The 20,530-nt window shown below is 50.7% G+C and overlaps 1 protein-coding gene across 6 annotated transcripts in view; it reads right to left on the bottom strand.

Moving 5' to 3' along the window:
* GOLGA3 (golgin A3) overlaps nt 1-20,530 on the bottom strand; it is a 46,251-nt gene that overhangs the window by 3,750 nt on the left and 21,971 nt on the right. For all 6 annotated transcript variants that reach the window (XM_043488268.1, XM_043488314.1, XM_043488276.1 and 3 more), the window contains exons 7-23: nt 19,899-20,205; nt 17,344-17,546; nt 15,152-15,289; nt 13,389-13,550; nt 12,781-13,149; nt 11,944-12,021; nt 10,881-11,144; nt 9,643-9,737; nt 8,716-8,932; nt 6,961-7,104; nt 6,139-6,336; nt 5,224-5,340; nt 3,047-3,186; nt 2,324-2,456; nt 1,987-2,109; nt 1,079-1,243; nt 126-289 (exon numbers count right to left, since the gene is read on the bottom strand). In XM_043488268.1, coding sequence (XP_043344203.1) covers nt 126-289; nt 1,079-1,243; nt 1,987-2,109; nt 2,324-2,456; nt 3,047-3,186; nt 5,224-5,340; nt 6,139-6,336; nt 6,961-7,104; nt 8,716-8,932; nt 9,643-9,737; nt 10,881-11,144; nt 11,944-12,021; nt 12,781-13,149; nt 13,389-13,550; nt 15,152-15,289; nt 17,344-17,546; nt 19,899-20,205 — 3,017 coding nt within the window. The remainder of the gene's footprint in view (nt 1-125; nt 290-1,078; nt 1,244-1,986; nt 2,110-2,323; nt 2,457-3,046; nt 3,187-5,223; nt 5,341-6,138; nt 6,337-6,960; nt 7,105-8,715; nt 8,933-9,642; nt 9,738-10,880; nt 11,145-11,943; nt 12,022-12,780; nt 13,150-13,388; nt 13,551-15,151; nt 15,290-17,343; nt 17,547-19,898; nt 20,206-20,530) is intronic.

Raw genomic sequence — 20,530 nt, 5'->3', positions numbered from 1 at the left:
CCCACCCCCCACCCCCAGAGCTGCTCAGCCTCTGCTGGACAAGGGGTGCTGTAACAGGAAAGATTCTTCCAAGTTAAGCAGTTTATCTGTAAAGAGTAAGCCGCGGAGCCCAGTGTGGGTCGTACTTGAGCTGCTGGAGGCAGCTGTTGAGGTTCTTCAGGGGTTCCTTGCTCACGGCAGGTGGGGGCCGCAGCAGCTCCTCCAGCAGCGAGGCCGGGACAGGGCAGTCAGGGATCTTCACCGGTGTCACAGGGCTGGAAGAGCTGGCTTCTCCTTTTGGCTCCTTTCTCTGTTTTTCAAAGCACATGGCTAGTTTCCCACTTGGAGGCTTACCCCCCAACCCCTTCCCCAAGGGTCCCTGCCATCACACGGGGGGTTCAGGAAATGTCTGCTCAATAGAAAATCTTCTTCCTAACCATGTAACAAATACTACAGTCCTGCCTCTTCAGGGGCATGGACCTGACCGGAAGCCCCCTAATGACAGCTCACAGGTGGGGCTTTCCAGAGAGACCAAGGCCTTGACTCTGAGTCTCCCTGAGAAATTAAGTCAATTTTCCAACTTGTAAGACTCTCCTTCCTTGGACTCCCAACTTTTTCCACAGATAACCAAACCATGCTAAATAAACCTCTGAATCTGAGTGAGTTCTTTGTACCAGCTAAGTATTTACATAGGTTGAGGAGAAAAATAAATTGTGAGTAAACAGATAATTTGAAAGAGCTCATGACAGCAGTTTCAGGGGTTCCTGGGCCCCCGAGCCTGTTCTGGCAGCTGTGTGTCCCAGCTGGGCTCACCTAGAAGGCCCGGGACTCTTGTTAACACAAGCAAACCATGCCCTCATTTGGTTTGTAAAGCATATTACAATAAAATGGCATCTGAATTCATAGAAAGAGGCCAACGTTCTGTTAGAAAAAGCACTAAATTAAAAAGATTTGGCCGGTGATCCAGAAAGAATATGCCATCATCACCTCACATGGTAGCAGCCCAACGCTGGTTAAATGTAACTTTATGACTGGATGCCTGCCGACCATCAGCCAACACATCTACAACGGCCTGCTGATGGCCTGGGCGGCCTCATACCGTCTTAGCTGCTCCTCGCCGCAGGTCCAGCTTGAGCTGCTGGTTTTGCTGGAGCAGTGTCTTCATGTTGTTCTTCAGTTCTGACACTTTAGCTTGAAGCATAAATTTATCTTTCTGGGTCATGGACAGGTCTTCCCGCACCATCTCCAGCTCAGATTTAATATTCTAAAGAAAGTGGAGTCATAGATTTTCAAAAACTGAAAGATCTTAAGCACCCTGCACAAATCTTAGTTTGTATGTCACAATTCTAAGGGGCTGGGGCTACTAGCCTGGCTTTGTACACCAAAGCTTTCATGTGACACTCCCCTCCCACCAACACACCTCTCTAGGAGTCTACACTGAAGAGAATCCAGTTACAATTCTGTCCTCAACCTTCCCATGCAAACTTTGGAGCTTCTGTCAAGGAACCAGTAACATTCCCACAACCACATTTGACAATGAACCCAATCCTTGTTTAAATTCCAAGGTCAGCTACTAGAATAAGCTTAACTGTTCCCGGGACAGAAGACAAGGCAGTTCTGATGATTACTCAAGCTGTCCATCCACATGTAGGAATCTCAGTCAGAGTCACCCCCCACCCCACTACCCCGATCCCATCCTTGAGCAGTCAAGAGTATATGTACATAGGCTTCTTCTCAGAGAAGCTCATCACACACTGCTGAATGGCACTCTCATATACTGGACTCAATGAGATCTCGTTCCTGGGACAATTGCACAGCTCAGCCCAGGGGCTCTGGTCTCTGCTCGGTGTCCCTCAGCTGCCTGATCTGGGCTGCTTTCTGAAACATGAACGATCTGGTGAGAGGACTCAATCCATCAAAAACTCTTGCTGTGCATGTAGCAGGGTGCTTGGCACGGTACTGGGAAGAGCTGGGGGAGTGCTGCTGGGGCCCTGACACGACCTGTACCTGCAACGACTGCTGTATTCCATCCAACTCCTGTTTACTCTGGTGTTCGGTCAAGTCCAGCTGCTGCTTCAAGGACTGGATTTCTCTCTCTTTCTGATCCACCTCCCATTTGAGATTTTCCATCTAGAGACAGAAAATCATCACATGACCCAAAGAATTTTAAAATGGCTTTCTTGCATTATAAAATTGCTGTAACTCTATCTCTTCGTATCATTTAATACACTTAGAAAAAAAAAATTCCCTTTCCAAGAAGACAGGGAATGAAATGAATGTGTCAAGCAGAGTCTTGCTCTGTAAGCCCTGTTAACTGGGGAGGGAAAGCTGCCCAGTGAGTCACCTCTTGGTTTCCTACGGGCTCTTTGCTCAGCTGCTCATCCAGCTGTTTCTGCAGCAGCTGGAGCTGGGTCCGGGCCTCTGCCAGCTCCGCCTGGAATTCTGCTATTTCCTGCGAGTGCTTCCCCTCCTGTATTCTAGCACAAAAAACAAGAAGGAATAAAATTACACAGTTCTTCCAACGACCTTCCCACTCAAAAACGCTTTCAGTTGACTGTTAGATGTCCCAGGTGACATTCATAAGGACAAAACTCGCATGTCGCACCCCCTGGATGGGGACTGTTTAAGGAGTTGTGAATGAACTCACTCAACTAACGCTCACAACCCCTGGGAGGGCTTCTCCATGAGCGCCCAATCATAGATTACAACGGGAGGGAAAGTGTCGCAGAGTTCAATGCATGTGCACTGCCCAACACATGTGCGCTTACACATGTTCGAGCCGAGGCCCCCCAGTGGGAGCCCACAGTGAGCATCGCTGGTGGGCACAGCCCCCAGGGCTGTCTGTCCTCACAGAAGGACCAGCAAGGCACAGAGTGGGAGCACACAGCATCAGGGCTAAAGTCTCAGTGTTAAGCTGCAGGCATTCTGAGATAGCAATTGGATGTGTTTCTCCTCCTTAGATCTACCTCCAGAGATCTGCCCAGCAATTTGCTCAAACGTAGGGGACCCTGGTGTACTGAAGGTGCTAACTGGAGATGAGATGGTGGCGGCACCCACTCCCACTTACTGGAGCCCGTCGGCCTCTGCCTGTAGCCTCTGCACCTCCTGCTCCTTGGCCTGCAGCTCCTTCTTCACCTCGCTCAGCTCTAGGGTGGCAGCCTTAAAGTGGCGGCGGTTGTGGCCCGCTTCTGCCTTGGCTGCAGCAACCTAAAACAAAAAACATTAGCACTGTCAAGGACAGAGGCAGAACCTCGCAGCACGTTTGGAGGCAGTTGCCCCAACCGCCCACCTCCTAGCCGCTCTTGCAGGCCTTCTTTCCACAGCTTTTCAAGGTGCCTGTCAAGGATGAAAGTACTGAACACACACTTGGCCTGAAAGCATGCAACATGGCAGCAGCACCTGCTGAGCAAACAGTTAAGTTCAACTTTCTTGGCCTCAGTGGTTCTTACAGTCTTTCTCAAGTGTATCTGCTTATTTCTTGTTACTTTTGTTCATAATTCATGTACTGAGGAAGAATCTACCTTTCCATCAGACCGTCTAAGTGTAATAATGCTACTGCTCATTTTCCTTTTAGGATGTAACTAGCTTTTTCATGGTTACCAACATTTTATCTCAAGGTTTCTGAGAAGATAAGCAAATTCTCAGAATATAACAACATTTTTCATTTGCCTTTCCAATATTTTAGTTTTCTTGTCTAACTACACTAGCAAGTACTTCATGTAAAAGAAGTTTAATAAAAATATTTATAGTATATGACAAATGAATATAGAAAGAACTCATATATACCTGGAAAAAACTCCAATAGAGGGTATTAGCAGTGGTTGTCACTAGGTAGAGATTCAAGATACTTTAATCTCCACACACACTAAAAATTTTTGCTAGTATGTACTATTTTTACAATGAGGACTATCAGACCAAATGTACTTGGAAAAATAAATAGGCATCATGTACAACTACTGCCCTTAAAAAAAGAAATCAAAGTCAAATATACATCATCCCCCCAGCACTTCCAGTTAAAAATTGCCTAGTTACAACTTCTTTAAGGTGAGAATAAAACTATCAAGTGATACCTGAGTACAGATCAAAAGACAGGAAGGTGAGGGACAGAAAAGCAGGGAGTGTTGCTGATTCAGTTTAGAACCACCAGATGTGCAGCAACTGCAAGCAAGGATTAAATATGGCAAACGAGGCACATGTGGGTGAAGAAGCAGCTCATAATTGATCACATTACAATATTCTTAACGTATCTTAAAACTAGTACTACTTGAAAAGGATGTCTGGGGACTTCCTTGGCAATCCAATGGTTAAGACCCTGTACTTCCAATGCAGGCGGCATGGGTTCAGATCCCTACTTGGGGAACTAGATCCCACATGCTGTGCAGTGCAGCCAAAAAATATTTTATAAAATAATAAAAAAATAAATAAAAGAATGTCTTACTGTCTCACTCATGAAATAAAAAAAGCTATTTCCTTCTATCTCCAGTACATTATCATGGAGAAATGTAAAAGTGGCAAAGCCCAGGTGACATGCACCTACACACACAGGAGTGTGCCCACGACAAACGTGTTCTGCCATCTGTTCTGAGAAGGCGCTGGGGACACGACGGCCAACAAGCCACAGACCCTGTCCCAGGATGCTGATGTTCTCATGAGGAAAGAGCTACACAGAAACCACAGATGACACATCATGATGGTAAAGCTTTAAGTCTACAGCCTGAGGTCCACTCTGCTTGTCGGGTGGCTGGGGCAGGCCTATCTGTGGGTTGAGCCAACTGATGCAGTGGTGAACATCTGAGCGTGGAAGGCGGCAGCCAGGAAAACTGCTCGAGATGTCGAGAATGGCACACATCTCCAGAACCACTGTTCTTGGATGCTTCTTCAACACAAATGGGGTCATCATATACTGTTCTTCAGTTTGCTTTTCAGCTCCACACCACATGCAGGGCATTTTTCCCAGCAAAGACACAGCTGTGGAGCTCTGTGCACACATCTTAGACCCGCACGACTGCTCCTTGATCTAAGCCCTTTCTTCCACTGATGAGTACGGAGACTCCCTTCAGGCTCTGTCACCAACCCTATGACGACACCCAGTCCTTGGACCCACTAGCCAAGGTATTCACAGAGAAGCTCCTGGAATGGAACTGATGGGTCAAGGGTACTAATGCTGAGTTTTTAGACATTTACAAGTTACATTCCAAAAGGCGCTGGGAGGCTGCAGTCTGATACCAGCTGGAAGCCACACACCTGCTCCTCGAGGCTGTGCACCATCACCTTTTCCTTCTGTAGTGCGGCCTGCAAGGCCTGGACAAGCTGCTTCATCTGGCGGTCCTCTTCTTCCTTGCGCTGCAAAACTGCCTGCACCTACAGCACATTCCAAGAGGGTTAAGGAAGGAAGGACATCAAATTTCCAAAGCCTGAAGAGCCCTGGGAGAAAGCACAGGCCACTCTGATCAGGGTCACGTGAGGGAATCAAGCATCACATGGGAACAAGACATCATGACATGTTATCAACAAAGGCACAAGCCAGGAAAGGAGTGAGATTTCTACTTCTGGAGAACACTGTTCTCAAAACTGAAATCTCAGATCACATGAGCACAATCATACGATCATATTCAAACATAGGGTTAGGAGCCCAAAAGATGCATATAAATCAATGCAGTTGTCTTCATGGCGAGGCAGGTAACTCAGATGGTGGGTACCAGCACACAGGAAAAACTGGAAGCTCTTTAAAGTCTGGATTATTCAAGGCAGGGGCGGGGCTGGGCTGGGCTGGTAAAAAACCCAGAGGGGCTGCAGAGCTGAGGAACTGACAGTGGGCTCTGTAGGGTGACATCCACCACAGTTCGAACCCCAGTGCTGAATCACAGGAGGCCCTCAGGTTGGAGCTAGGAAAGGGTCTCCTCTGCACCCCCAGAGTCGCCCACCCCCAGGGAACCTTAGGGACTGAGTCTAGTTCCTTTACAGCTCAGCTCCCCTGCTCCACCCCTACCTCAGGACAGGCAGAGGGGCTGAGGCTCCAGCAGATCCTCTGGGCCTCCGTCTCCACGCCTCTACTCTGCAGGTGTCTGTGATGAAGCACAGACGATGCAGCCAAGGCCCTGAGAGTCTGCCTGGCCTGCAGCAGGTCTCCTCCTGCTTCTGGCAAATGAGTTCCAATACCTGAAGGTTCAGCTGAACTAGGTCTGCTTCCCTCTTGGCTAATGCTGTCTCTAAGATGCTGTTGTGCTCCCTCAAGGCCGCATTGGACTGCCCAAGGCCTGTGAGCTTCCCTCTCTCGTGCTCCAGTTCCAAAGCTAGCTTCTTATTTGACTCCTCAAGGCGCTTTATCTTCCTCCTGAAGCCTCTGGACTCTTGAAGCTGAAACAAAGCAAAGTTGCCAGTTTGTGGAGCCACTGCACTCCAGGCACAGAATGATTAATACCACAATGCAACAACACACAGCTGAGCACCAGATGCAGCGGACCCTCGCTCCACAGCTGGCAAGGCTGCCATGGCCATGCCTGCTTCTCTCCTAGACCCACAGCCGACAGCCAGTCCTCTCCTGTGGACTTCTGGATAAGCACATCTAGGTTGGAGCCCAGGCGGGCCCGGAGCTGAGTGTGGCAGAGATGACCATGAACTGTGCATGCAGCCTGCAGCTCCCGACAGTCACCTTGGGACTCTGTGCAGAACCCAGGGGACATTACCATGCTGCAGCGTGTGGTATCACCTGAAGCCACAACGTCTCTGAGTCTGAGGGTTATATGGAGATCTTCCGGGCTGGGTTTCTTATTTGCCACACTGCAGCGAGAGCAGGCACAGCAGGCCTCACTGAACTGCATGCAGGGTGTCCAGCAGTGCAGGTGGTCAGACCCAGGGGAGCGGTTGGACAGCCCCCAGAAGCACAGAGTGGAGGCCAAGCACTCAGGCTGGGCTGCGCCCCGACCCTGCACATGGGGCGGCGCTCGTCCCTGGGCAGTGCAACAGCAGGGCTTGGCCTACCTCATCCTCCAGCTCCAGCACCTTCTCCCGCTGCTCCTCCAGCTCCTGGCCGGTCAGCGAGATGACCTCCTGCAGCTCCCTCTCCAGCATCATCTTGCTGTGGCCGACAGCCTGCAGCTCCGCCTCCAGCGCCTGGACCCGCTCCTGATAGCCGGGACGGAAGGTGCGTTTGGTCAGGGTTTCACCAAAGCCCCCCATGTAGCCCAGCTTCCCACCAACGGCGTGAGCCTGCCAACCACATGAGACAGGCAACAGGCTCTCTATAGCCTTCCCTCTCCTTCAAGAGACGCAATCAAGTACCAGGTGTCACAGAGTAATCACTCATAAACTAACTTTTTCAGTTAATGCTTTGAAAATACAGAAAAGTAACAGCTATAAATTATTGTCTTTGGCAAATAAGTGAGTAGATTAAACAGACAGATACTTTAAAACAAAAAAGAAACTGCAAGTAAGTTCTCCTCCTGATACTGTATAAAGTAAGCATGTGAGAGGGAATACTGAATTTATGTATTTTGGCAAGAGAATAACACACTATGCTACAGTGTCCTCCAACTCAGGATTTCTCAAATTGAGAGACGAGAAAAACAAAATATGAGAAAAAAAAATACAATTACTAAGCTTAAGTGAAATGACTCAAATCTGTGGGTAATAAATGAAATGCAAATTAGCTGAGGCAGAGTTTCATACCTACGAGCGGGTGTGAAGGGAGGTGGTAGGCTCACATTGCCGGGATCTGGGGAACCAGGGCACTTGTGACTGACAGACTGACAGTGCAGCACCCAAGGGAAACCCGAGAGCCTTCACATGTGAACACACCACACACAAGACACACACACACACACACACACACGACAAGCACGCCTGTCCTGCTGCCCTGTCCTACACACACACACACAACAGGCACGCCTGCCCTGCTGCCCTGTCCTCCACCCTAAAGGCTCTCCCTCAGGATGCTGGAGTAGGAAGAGAGGTTCCAGAGGACTCAGCCCTCGACCCTTGCCATGTGCACATTCCCTGCTCCTTCTGACCCCAAGCGTTTCATAGCCACTTCCATCCACTATGCTGCACATGCTATCTGTCCCATGGGCTTGTCTCCAGCACCACCCCCACCCCCATCCCCCTGGGGCTGGCTTCCGCGAGGCCTCCCCATCAGCTCCTGCTGTTACCATCCTGCCACCTCCACTCAGCTCCCAGCACCTCAGGTACCATTACTACCCCTGCCCGCCCCCGCCCCCACCTGGGGCTTTCCGACAGGGCAGTGGTCAGGTCTCAGCCTGCTCTGTCTCATGTAAGAGCCAGTCCAAACTACCCCTAGAGCCAGACACCCACCCAGCCCCCCAGACCCAGCGCACAGCACAGCTGGCACAGGAGCACCCCTCTGCTGAGATGCCCCCTTTCACTGAAGACGAGTTCAGATGTCACCTTTCCCAAAAGCTTTTCTGGACTCCCCAACCCTCACCCTGAACCCTTGCATGCCACACTCGTGTGCTCACAGAACTTTACCTACTTACAGAGCCTCTTCCCCACAATGAGGCAGAGGAGGACTGGAGTGAGCAGGGGGCACTCCACTCGCTTCATCAGGGTCCCTGGTCATATCACGACCACAAGCTATTTTAGAAAAACACTGCCCACATGCTTGCCCCACACTGCTTTTTTTCTAGACCCTCTTAAGAGGGTTTCGGAGGGGAGTTGCCTATAAACGTCATGCCCCTACACCAAGTCTCTGCAAGTGGGCGAAGCAAACGAGTTACTCACATGCAAGGTGAGGTCGCTGCCGCCGGCGGCCGCCTGGGCTCTCAGCTGGCTGAGCTCGGCCTCGGCCGCCTCCTTGGCTGTGAGCGCCTCCTGCAGGCGGCGGCTGAGGATGCCCACTGCGCTCTCGTAGGCCTTATGCTTGGTCTTCATCTCCTTCTGTGCGCTGGTCAGGTCCGAACCCAGGCGCTTCATCCTCTGCTTCTGCTCGGTGATGGCCCTGGGGCGGGCAGATGGAAGGAGGTCTCAGCTCACCTCTGAACTCACATGCCACACCAAGCAAGCGCGAGCACATGTGCATCCAAGCCCCATTCCTCCTCCTCCAGGGCTCTGCAGGGAGACTGTCTCGGCTCCACCCTGTCCAGATCTGCCTCCCTAGGACGTGGCTGGTGGGTGCCCCTGAGGAGCCCAGCACTACATTTCAACTGCCCTGCTCCCCTTTTGGAGCTGTTTAAATGATTTGGTGGAGGCAGAAAGAGTCCTCTCCTACCAAAAAGAAAGGCTTCCAGCGATCCTCCTGATCAGCAGCAAGAAACTCAACATTCAGGCTCACAGTAAAGCAGCGGCTGACCAGAGCAGAGCGCTGTGGGACACGCCTTGGGAGTGGAAGGGCCTGGAGTGGGCTGAGGGGGACCAACACAAGCGTCCACCCTGGGCAGGGAGCTGGGGCAGGAAGGGCACTGCAACAAGTTCTTGACACAGAAAAGTAACAAAAACAAAAACAGACAGGAGTATTTGTGAAAGGATATGTTAGCACATCCATGTATAACTGTCAAGTCTGGACGGAATCACTTTTGCAGCTTTAAATCTGGACTCTGACATCTAGGCCTCCCAGGGAAGACCAGTGAGGGCTGGACACAGAGTGCTGGGGTACCCTGCATGGCTCATAACCCCGCCCGGCCTCCCCCAGGACACACCCCACCCGCATACTTCGTGGCTTCTTGCTGCAGCTCTTCTATCTGTTTCTTAAGTACCTCGTTGGCCTCCGTCAGAGCAACCATCTGCTCTTTATCAAACTGCAAAGACTTCAAATAAAGACAGGAAAAGACAAAATGAGGAGCGTTAGGCCCTCGACCCGAAGCCCCAGTGTTGGGACCGGCTTCCTCGAGGGTAAACGGCGCCCTCTCAGGGCTGCCTTACAGGACATGGGTTTTAAGGAAGATTTGGACAGAGGGTCCTGAAGTAAGTGACCACTTTAACAAAGGTTAGGAGCACCCTGAGTTGCCTGTGCCAAGGACTGCGGTGGAAACAAGTGAGAAGAACTGGCCAGGGGGAAAACCTCTGGCCTCCAGATCCCACCTGGGGGCCGCACTGGACTCCCTGACAGAGCCCCCAGGCCCCTCCCTGGTTTCTCCCAGCACTCTCGTGGACTTGTGCCCACTCCTGGCCTCACCCACTGCCCTGTCTCCTCCTGTGCAGTGAGCACCAGCCCCCAGGCCCAGCTCGTCCCTCACAGACCGAGCCCCTCAGTGAGCCCCGCGCTCCCATAGCTCCCAGCTCTCTTGTCCTGCCAGCACCCTCACAGCTCTCAGCTGTGGCCTCCGGCCCACCTGCCCCCCTAGACCCTGCCTGGCCTGCTTGTGGGATTTCTGACACATCACATGTAAGACCAAGCCCTTGGTCTGACTCCCCACTGCTCTCCCCAGGTCTACTGTCTGCCTCAGTTTCTCACACTTGACATGCTCCTCAGCTGCAGGAATCTGGCCTGAGGTCGCCCTCTCCCTGTCCCGTTCCAGAGACCCTCTCTGACACTGCCACCACCATCTCTCATGGGCTCCCGCCTCCACGCTTGCCTCCCCTCGACCACAGGGGCCTTCGGGCACGCACAGCAAATCCGGCTGCACCACACTTAAAACCCAGAGCACAAACCAGCGTATTCCTCACGCACCCTGCCACCCGCACAGAACTCTCTGCCATCCCACACCCAGCAGCTCCCTGGCTTTCTGCTGACTCTCCAGCTCTCAGACGCTGGTTCCAGGCCTGTCTCAGTAGCTCCCTCACAGCTGTATCTCTGCCTGGACCACCCCTCCCAACCCCCCACCATCTGAGCTCCAGGAGAACCTTTTCCAGGCTACTTTTCTAAAAATCTGTTCATGTGTCCCTGCCCACCCACCATACAGCCCCAGGCACGTTCGGCTGAACCCTCACACATCAAAGACGCCCCAAACCTGTAACTGCGTCTCCATCTCATCACGCTCCCTCTGTGCGGACTGCAGATGCCCTTCGAGATCCACCACCTGCTGCCGGACCTGCGACATCTCCTTCTGCAGGCGTGAGTGCTCCACCTCCACGGACTTCTTCTCCCCTTGAAGTTTCACCAGCTCCTGCCGCAACTCCTTCACCTCCGAGTCAAGCCTCTTCTTCGTGGCCTTCAGCTCACTGATGAGCTGGTCTTTGGAGGTGGCATCGCGGCGGTAGGCCTCCACCATCACCTGCCCAACGAGACAGAAGCTGCAGCCAGGGTGGTGGCACTTCCAAGGGGTGGAATGGCGTAAACAAAAACACTCACCGCTTACATCTACAACACTTTTGGGGAGCTAAAGATAATGTATTTCACCAAGTGCAAGATACCACCCACTGAGACGTCACAATTTTACACTCCTCAACAGGTCTGGGTGAGTAACATAGCAACTACGCCAGCCGCTGGGGGTCCTGACCATATCACCTTCTTGGGGGAATATGGCCATTCCTTCTCCCTCTACTTGCCCTGCCTGACTTAAGGCACCCCGCTTGCATCTCAGTGATAAAATCCCCCACCACTTATAACATTCTCAGTCGCCCTTCCTCAGACCCTTGGTGACACTCTGTGTTCACTCCTCCAGAGCAGAACTGGCTTCACTAACGTGTAACACCTTATTTCAATGCTAGACTGTGGTGTGACTGTTATCAAAGACACGTTGAACAGGACGCTTGGGGCTCTTTGGAAGCAACATGTGCTCATGCTACGTGATGGTAGGGTACACGATCCGTGAGATACAGATGCCAAGCCCACCCTGAACACGATCCGTGAGATACAGATGCCAAGCCCACACTGAAAATGCACCTGACTTCAGAGATATAAAAATGGGAGGGGTGAGATGCATGTTTTAGAATCAGTGAAGTGCCTTAAAAAACCTGGAGCCAAGATGTTACATTCCTCTTGAGTGATTTCTTTCCAGTGAAAAGATTAAATATATAGGATTTTCTTCACGCACTTGTTTCATGGCAAGAAAACTAACCACGCGTTCTTACCTTTTGTTGAAGAAACTGTTCCTTTATTTTCTGTGTCTGCTTTTTCAGAGCGCCAGCTTCCTGCTGCAGGTGCTCCACCTATGAGGGACATGAGTGCAGATGTTACACTGATGGCTCCAGGAGGGCCCTGTGTCTCAGGGGGACACATGTGCACAGAGGCATCAACAACTTGCCTCCAAGCATCCTGTCCTAGAAGGTAACAGTCAATCAGTGTCTTCAGAAAAAGTGCACCTACTCCCTGGAGAGAAAACATGTCACTGACTTCCTTTTGATGCTCATGAAACAGGATTTGAAGACAACATTGTTCCCGACACTAATTCTGCTTCCTCCACACCCTACAGCTTTCTTGTTTGGCATTCGTTTACTGGTTGCTTGCATCACAGCACGGCAGCTCCCAGGTGTGGGACCATCAGGCCATCTCCCCACCCTCACCCACTCTGTCGATGTGTCCGGGAGGTCACACTAAAGTCAAGCAGCCAGGAAGGAAAAAAAATTGAAGTTCTATGTGGCTTTTCCCAAGTCTGAGCTCCTCATTGTACGTAGACTGAAACCAGCATTTCTTGGCAGATTACTTTCAAAGCCTCAAACAACTCAGTTTTCTAGTTCCCAGCCATCTCCACACCCAGCCGCTGACCCAGGACTGGAAGCACCACACTAGAGGCTATGGACCCTTTCCCCACTGAGCCCTGGGCCCTGCCCTGCAAGTGTTCCTCCATGTTTACAAAGCAAGGTGTTCCAAAACAGGACCAAAGAAATAAAACGAATGGCCAGACAATGAGCATTACTTCTCGTATGCATGATTTCCATTCATAACAAACTGACAACAAACTGCATTACCTGGCTGGACTTGATGGCTAATTCTTGTCTCAACTGCTCTAAAGTGTCCGAGGTGTCCTGGGCTCCCTCTTCCAGGCGCTTCGCCCCTCTATCGAATTCCTCCCTGCTGCTCTGGGCTGCCTGCAGAGCCACCTCCAAGACGATCTTCTCGTTCTGCAGGGCCTGGATGGCGTCTTCTCTGGAGGCAGCCTCCCCCTGCAGCTCGTCCAGCCTGGCCTGCAGCTCATCGTAGCGCACCTGCAGGTCCCCGAGGGACTGCTCCCTGGTCTGCAGAGTCTCCTGCGTTGAGGTGAACTGCTTCAACAGGTCCAGGTGCTCCTGCTGCAAAGCCTCCAGCTGCTGGTCTCGTTGATGCAAAGTCAACTTCACCTGAAAAGGAACCAAAGTCAATGTGACTGCTCTTGAGCACACAAAAACACTGTGTGCTCCAAGAGTTTACTTTTTCTGTGCTCAGGTTTTAAACAATCTGGATGGATGCTCTGGAGACAGCCTTCTGTGTAAAGCTGTGGCACAGAACATGAGTAGAAGATGGACAGACCAGCACAAATGAGCACCGTGAGGACTGCCGTGGCACCGGGGCAGTGACGAGAGCCCCAGCGGGTGCTTGCCTGCTCCAGTTGCTGCTCCAGCACCGCCGCCGAGGCCACCATCTTTTGCAGCCGCTCCTTCTCATCTTCAAACTCCTCCAGCCTCCTCTGCAGGTCCTCCTCCACCATCGTCTTCGCCTCTTGAATCTGCACAAAGGCAGCTTCCTGGTCCAACATGTCAGCCTGGGCCCGGAAGAAAGAGCATTTCTTAAAAAGAAGGACTTGGACTTCCCTGGTGGTCCAGAGGTAAAGAATCCGCCTGCGAATGTAGGGGACATAGGTTTGATTTTGGGGCCTGGAAGATTCCATATGCCTCAGAGCAGCTGAGCCCGTGTGCCACAACTACTGTGCTCTGAAGCCCAGGAACTGCAACTACTGAAGCCAGTGCACCCCAGGGCCCATGCCTCACAAGAGAAGCCACGGCAATGAGAAGCTAGTGCACTGCAACAAAGAGCAGCCCCCACTTCCCACAGTTAGAGAAAGCCTACGTGTACCAAGGAAAACCCAGCATAGTCAAAATAAAGAGGTGTTTTTTAAAAAGTGAGATAACCTGATGGCTACAGATTCAGCAGACAAACCAATCATCCTGGAGAGAAGCCCTGGTCTCCATCACCAACCTGTCCATGACCCACAGACAGAGAGCCCAAAGATGACAAGAGGGCAGAAAGCTGGTGCCCTCCTGCTGCCCATGAGACAGGCTAGCTGTTTACTCCTCTACCTACAATTCCCCTGCTGACACTTGCCCTGACCCGGCTGAAGAGAGAAGCAAGCAGTCCACCCGGTTTTAAGAACTAGGATAAAGTGATGAATAAAACCGTCATGACGACCACTTGTGTGAAGACAGGCTGTACAGCGCGTCCCCACTTTGGGGTGTGATACATGGCACACTTTCTTCCACAAGATTATTTCCTGATGCCACTTCGTAAAACTAGAGATCAGGGCCAATGGGGCAAATACGGCAGTCATCACGACTATGTAGGTAAGACTGCACACCTGGGTGTTTTCTTAGGGAAAAAAACATGAGCTTATAACTTAAAATCTTCTCAGTTCTTTGACATTGAGCCTTTGAAACATATGTTTGACAATACATGACTGTCTTTTAATATCCACATCATCTGTGAGGACAAAGGAGCACGTGGGGAGACAGGGACCACCCTTGTCACAGGATGCCAACCTTCCACATGCTCCTAAAAGACCACTGATGTTCTCGGCATAAAACTGCCCTGAATACACTGCCGAGATGCCGTAGACCCTTGCTCTTCTTTACTTTTCCAACAAGCCTATTAAGCAGGTATTATTATCCATATTTAATATAAAGAGAACAAAACCCAGAGAGGTTAAGATATTAAGTCCAGGGCCTCAGAGCTGACAAAGAGCACAGTTCAAAGCCTCTGCATCTCCTTCCCTGGGAGTAATCCATGGAGATGTCTGAACATGGTCCTAACTACTCCTCGTGGCTGCTGGAGGGTGAAATGTTAATGCAGGCTGAGGGCTGAACTAGGCTGGCCTGGATGGCGGCTCAGAGAAGGGCCACAGGTTACCACTAACAACTCAAGAGACAAGAGACGGGATGGGCATAGAGTGAACATGAGGGACAGAATCCCGAAACCTTAGATCACTGCAGATGGTTCAAAAAGGACATTTTAAAAGATATACGGACATACATACATATATAGTACTAATGTTTACATATATGTGTGTGTATTGTTTTATTTTCTTGATCAACGTAAAGGAAAAATACCCAAACCCCAAGACAACATTGACCCAGAAGCAGCTTGGCCCACCTCAATGCCCTGGAGCTGGGCAGCAATGCGCTCCTTCTCCTTGATGGACCTCTGCTGGGTTTCAGTCAGCTGGTGGGACAGGGACACGTTCTCAAGCTTCAGGTGCTCCAGAAGGCCTGCCTGGCTCATCTGTCCAACCTTCAAAGAAAAACAACACAAAGTTTCAGGTTGCTAGACTCCAAACACAAGCCCAGCCCAGTCCAGCCCCTCACTCTGGTGGCCTCAGGGTCTCTGCACAGTGCTGGCACCCAGGAGGGCCGTTCCCCAGGACCCCTCCATGCAGGGCCTCGCTGCTGGCAGCCACTGTGACCCTTGGGCCATCCGGCTTCTGTGTGCCTAAGAGGGGCTAGCCGGCAGCCCAGACTCAGTGCTCATCACCCCACGACGGTGCAGTCTGTTGCAAGACCTGCACAACTGTTTCCACTGAAGGTGCATCCCTGAGCCCCTCAGGTGAGGGGCCTCATCGGGGCAGCAGGGACAGCCAGGAATCTACTCATCAAATGAACTGACCTATGGGGAGACACATCTTGGGCCCTGCCCTCTCAATGTCTGACTATCCTGGACATATCAGGCTGACCCTGGCCATTCCCAGGAAGAGGCACCGGCCATCCGCTGTGTCTGACCCAGACCTTCAAGCACAACCCTTCCAGAGCCAACGTGAACACTACAAGACTTGTAAGGTGCCAGGTGCGGCCAGACATTGTGAGCTTCAGGGTCTAAAATGGAAGGTGCCCAGAGCAAGGGAAAGCATCATTCGCTGGGATTTTATTTCAATGTAACAAAAGAATAAAGACCACCCTGCATTCTCCTCTCCCCTGAGCATTCCTGGGACACATCTATGCTACTGGGAAAAGAGGGCAAAAACTTATTACACACCCTAATTAAGGAATACTGAACTTGGGTGCCAAAGGTATTTGAATAAAGCAGCTATGGTTCTCAAACTGCCATTCCCTTGGAATCTTCCTTTTTTGTCTTCCAAATGCCATTTCTGACTTATGTCAGGACACATAAATCTGGCTTCTTTAAATTTTTTTATGCATCAAAAAATCCACAATAGCTTCAAAATTGCATTGATTTGCAATGATTTATTTTCACCTACACTGTACGCAAACAAATGCTTATCTATATGGTCCTCTTTTAAACAGCGCATGTTGAATCACATTCTGTGCTACTGTTTTATAATTGTTCTCATTTAGCAATATATTTTGATAACTTTTTCTGATTGAAAATTAATTTTTGTGTTAGAAAACTTATGAAAATAAAAATGACCCGAAAGGGTACTGCCAAAAAAACATAAATTTTAAAAAACAGATTTTATATTTGTAGATTACAGATTTTTTTAAAAAGGAGTTTTTGGAGGAGTAAGTACTTCATATCCTCCACATAAGAAATAAAGTTTCAATGTTTTAAAAAGTTAAATTACAATATTTAATCTGGACCCCCCCAAAAAAAGGGAGGCTATAAAACCCACAGCAAAATTCAAAGAGAAGACAGGCTGACCAGGGCACCATCAGCACCTTCACAATTGGTCCAAACCCTGAGATTTGGGGCAAAGTGTATTATAGCAATTTGCTACTACTCCCAAGTGCGTCCAGAGCACCTGGCAGACCTCGACCCACAACTGCTCCCACTGACGCAGAATCAGGGGCCAACACACTTGCACCCTAACAACACGGAAAGACAGAGTGGGAAGTGTTTCCTCTGGGGTCTGGGAAATGAATGCTTTCTGGAAGGATCTGGTGATCACGCAGCTGGAGGGAGGAGCAGCTCTGCTGGGAAGCAGCATGTACCGTGCTCTCTGCACATGAGAAACACGAGACAGGAGGTAGTGATAGGTGAGAGAGCCAGGGTATAAGAGGTCCAGGACCCCAGCAGGCATGGATTTGACAGCTGGGTTCAGACACCAGGCGCCCCCCCAGAGAGGGGATGGGATGGACTAGTCAGAGCCAGGAACACAAGACATCCCAGAAGAGGGGGACTTTACAATTTAAAATGCTCTAGCAGAAGCTGTGTCAGAAGATCACAGAAGGCAGTGACTACACGTCATGGGGTGTGAGCTAGATGGGTGGTCAGCAGATTTTAACAAAACCTCTCTGTGAAATATAAACTCAGAAGTCTTTTCAATATGGAGGAAAAGCAAGTGTTCCACGTGAGCATGCAGTGTGGCCCTCTGACCATGGTGGGGGCCGTACCTGGATGTGGGCCATCTCGCCCTGCAGCCTGACCCGGGCCTCCTGGGCCAGGGCGAGCTGCTGCTGGTACCACTGCCGGACACTCTGCAGGGATGCAATCTCAGCCTGGGACGCCTTCAGCTTGCTGGTGAGTGTGGCACGCTCCAGCTGCACCTGCTGTAGCTGGCTCTGCAAGGCTGTCATCTGCTGCCGCAGGTTGTGCACTGAAACAGGCAAGCACAGCACTCAGGCCGCCGCATGGCCTGGGAAGCCCGGCCTTCGCAGAGAGCGGGGACCCGCTGGTTCTCCTCTTTAGCAGCGACGTCTTAAGTGCAAGCGAGGGCACTTAACCCTGGAGCAGGGCCATCCAGGTTGGGGTCTGGTCAGTTCTCATCAACTAGTAACACAAAACCTTGTTTTACATGGGCTTCTGTTGAAAGACACCTGACTTCACTTTCTGTGGATTCATTAACACTGAACTGACAGCCGACAGCACCCAACCTCTGCCTGGATGAAGCTTGTCTAACATAAGGATTTTCTCTGAAAAGCGCACCAAAACCATCCTGCACTTAGGAACACCACACAGTGTTGGGGTTTATTGTAAATAGCAAAACCACCCCCAAAAGCACAAAAATGCAAAAACAAACAAAAAATGGCACTAAATCGACCACAAAAGGGCACTTGGGGAACAAGAAGTGACCTGGGCAAACTGAGCCTCATACATTAGGCAACCCCCACAGTTGTCTGCTCTGCACCTGTCTGTAAACAACCGGAAAGAGCTCTGAGTAGATTAAATTCAGTGAGTCAGTGAATTCACAACTAGGGAATCTGCAAACAGGGAGAGCGACTGTGTGTCTGGGAGCTTTCTGGCTTGAGACTTTGGCCTGATGAAGTCTGTGAGTCATTCAGCAAACTCAGGAACGGTATCCACAAGAAACTCCACTGGTTTGCTGATATGGTCAACTCTTAACACGGATGACGGCAGGGGGAGCAGACAGGAAATCACAGCACAAACCCAAATCATAGTCCAAACAAAACCAGTCAAATATTTAAAAAATAAATTTCACCAAACACTTAAGAAAAAACTTAAATTTTAAATTCTAAAAATTTAAGATGAAACAAAAAAAATGACAGGATTCATGACCCCTAACCTTGGGAAATCCAACCTCTGCTCTTGAAATCCTTGGGAACGGATGTGCCTCAAAGTTCAGCATGGCAGGGCTTTAGGAAGGCAACTGGAGCATTCCCCCTGCACCCCAAATCCCCCACCCAGCTGGTGCTGCACTGGGTGCAGGCCACTGTTGACCTGCTCCAGTCAGGCCAGACCTTGCAACCCGAGCAACACACAACTTTTTGAACATTATATTAATAATTTTCTTAAGGGACTGGGTATCATAAGATGTCCAGAAACCAGAAACAGTCGGCTGTTATATTTCTCAGCTGGTGCTCCCCGCCTCTCCCCTGCTCCCCCAGTATCAGGATAAAGCTCTTGGGACAGCAGTTTGTCACTCTTTCTTTTATGTTATTAGATCCGAAACCTAGTCTCACAAGTCTTACGACCAAGACTCCACGTGGGCAGACCTGGTCCCTCACAGCCACCCCGCTGCACCACTCCCCATCCTCAGGCTCCCCGAGCTCAAGGATGAGGGTGTCATCTATCCAGGCTTCTGGAGGACCAGGATCTGGGCTGACACGCCCCTGGGCTCTGAGTGCCCTTCTCTGCATCCCCAACCCCTCACCCTTCTCCTGCCCGCAGTGCACAGGGAGATGTTGAGCCCACAGACCAGGTTCTTGGTGCCTGGACGTGTGTGGCTCATGGACTCTGGGAATGGAGTGTGCATCCCCAGGATGAGCAGAGAGCACGAGGGAAGGATTCCACAAGTCCTTCACTTACCACTAAGGCTCCCCGACTCCACTGTTTCATTTGTCTATCATTCCAAAGGGGGCTCCCTTATGGACCCAGCTAGACCCAAAATCTGAACTTATGGAGGAAAAAGAAGTATTTACTAGTCACTGGTCTCAGTGTTGCTTTTAAATATTCCAAACAGCATCTGCAATGCTGGAATAAGCAGGCAGATCTAGCCCTCCAAGCAACAAACAACCGTGGAGGCAGAAAGAGTGGAAACAATTACATCTAACCATCAAGGGTCCAAAGTCCATTTCTAAGACCTAAGCCACGCCTTGATGCACATGCAAAAACATGCAGAAGTCCACAAGTTCAACCAAAGATAACACTCCATTAGGCAAGTGGACACTTCATGTACAAATTAGAAAGGACAATAACCCCTCAGCACATTGAATTGACAGTAGGTCAGTTCCTAGAGCAGACAGGGAGAAGGGGATGACAGAGGATGAGATAGTTGGATGGCATCACCAACTCAATGGACGTGAGTGTGAGCAAGCTCTGGGAGATGGTGAAGGACAGGGAAGCCTGGCGTGCTGCAGTCCATGGGGTCGCAAAGAGTCAGACATGACTGAGCAACTGAACAACAACCAGAGCAGATGAGACGAAACCTCCAGTGGCATAGCCCCTGGGCACCTGCATACAACTAAGGGGCAAACGCGGGACCACTCACCTGTGTTGTCCTTACTGAGGATGCTTCTCTGCATCTCCTCCACTTTGGCCATTAGTCTCTGATATTGCTCCTCTGCCACCCGCAGGTCACTGTTAGAGGATGCCAGGCTGGCATTTTTGGCTTCCAGCATGTTCTGCAGGTCAGTCATTGCTTGCTCGAGGTCCCAGCAGGACTGCTTCAAGGTGTCCACCTCTGAGCTAAGCGAGTCTTGCCTCTGCTGGCTGCTGTGGCTGTGCTCCAGCTGCGCCTGCAGCCTCGTGTGCAGAGCGGCCAGCTGCGCCTGCAGCTCGGCCTTTTCTTTAAGTGCCTGGAGAGACCCACAAACAGCCACACTGACTCTTGGAAAAATAAGTCACTTCCGCCCTGCCTAATAAGAGCTGCCAAAACTCAGCCAGTGAGACAAAGAAAGGTGTCCAACAGGTGGCCTTTACAGGAAAGCACCACACTGTACAAAATATTCAGGAACTCCAGCATTACAGCTATCCCCAAAGAAGGGGTTTCTCCAACCAGGCCCAGCAGGCAGGTAGGTGGGATGAAGACAGAATGTGCTCGTTTTCTGCACCTGAGCAGGCCAGCATGGGGGGAAGGCTCTGCGATCACCTTCTCATCCACAAGGATGTTGGAAAACATGT

Source organism: Cervus canadensis, chromosome 1, assembly GCF_019320065.1.
Source record: "Cervus canadensis isolate Bull #8, Minnesota chromosome 1, ASM1932006v1, whole genome shotgun sequence".
Lineage (NCBI taxonomy): Eukaryota > Metazoa > Chordata > Mammalia > Artiodactyla > Cervidae > Cervus > Cervus canadensis.
This window is presented reverse-complemented; position numbering and strand designations above follow the sequence as displayed.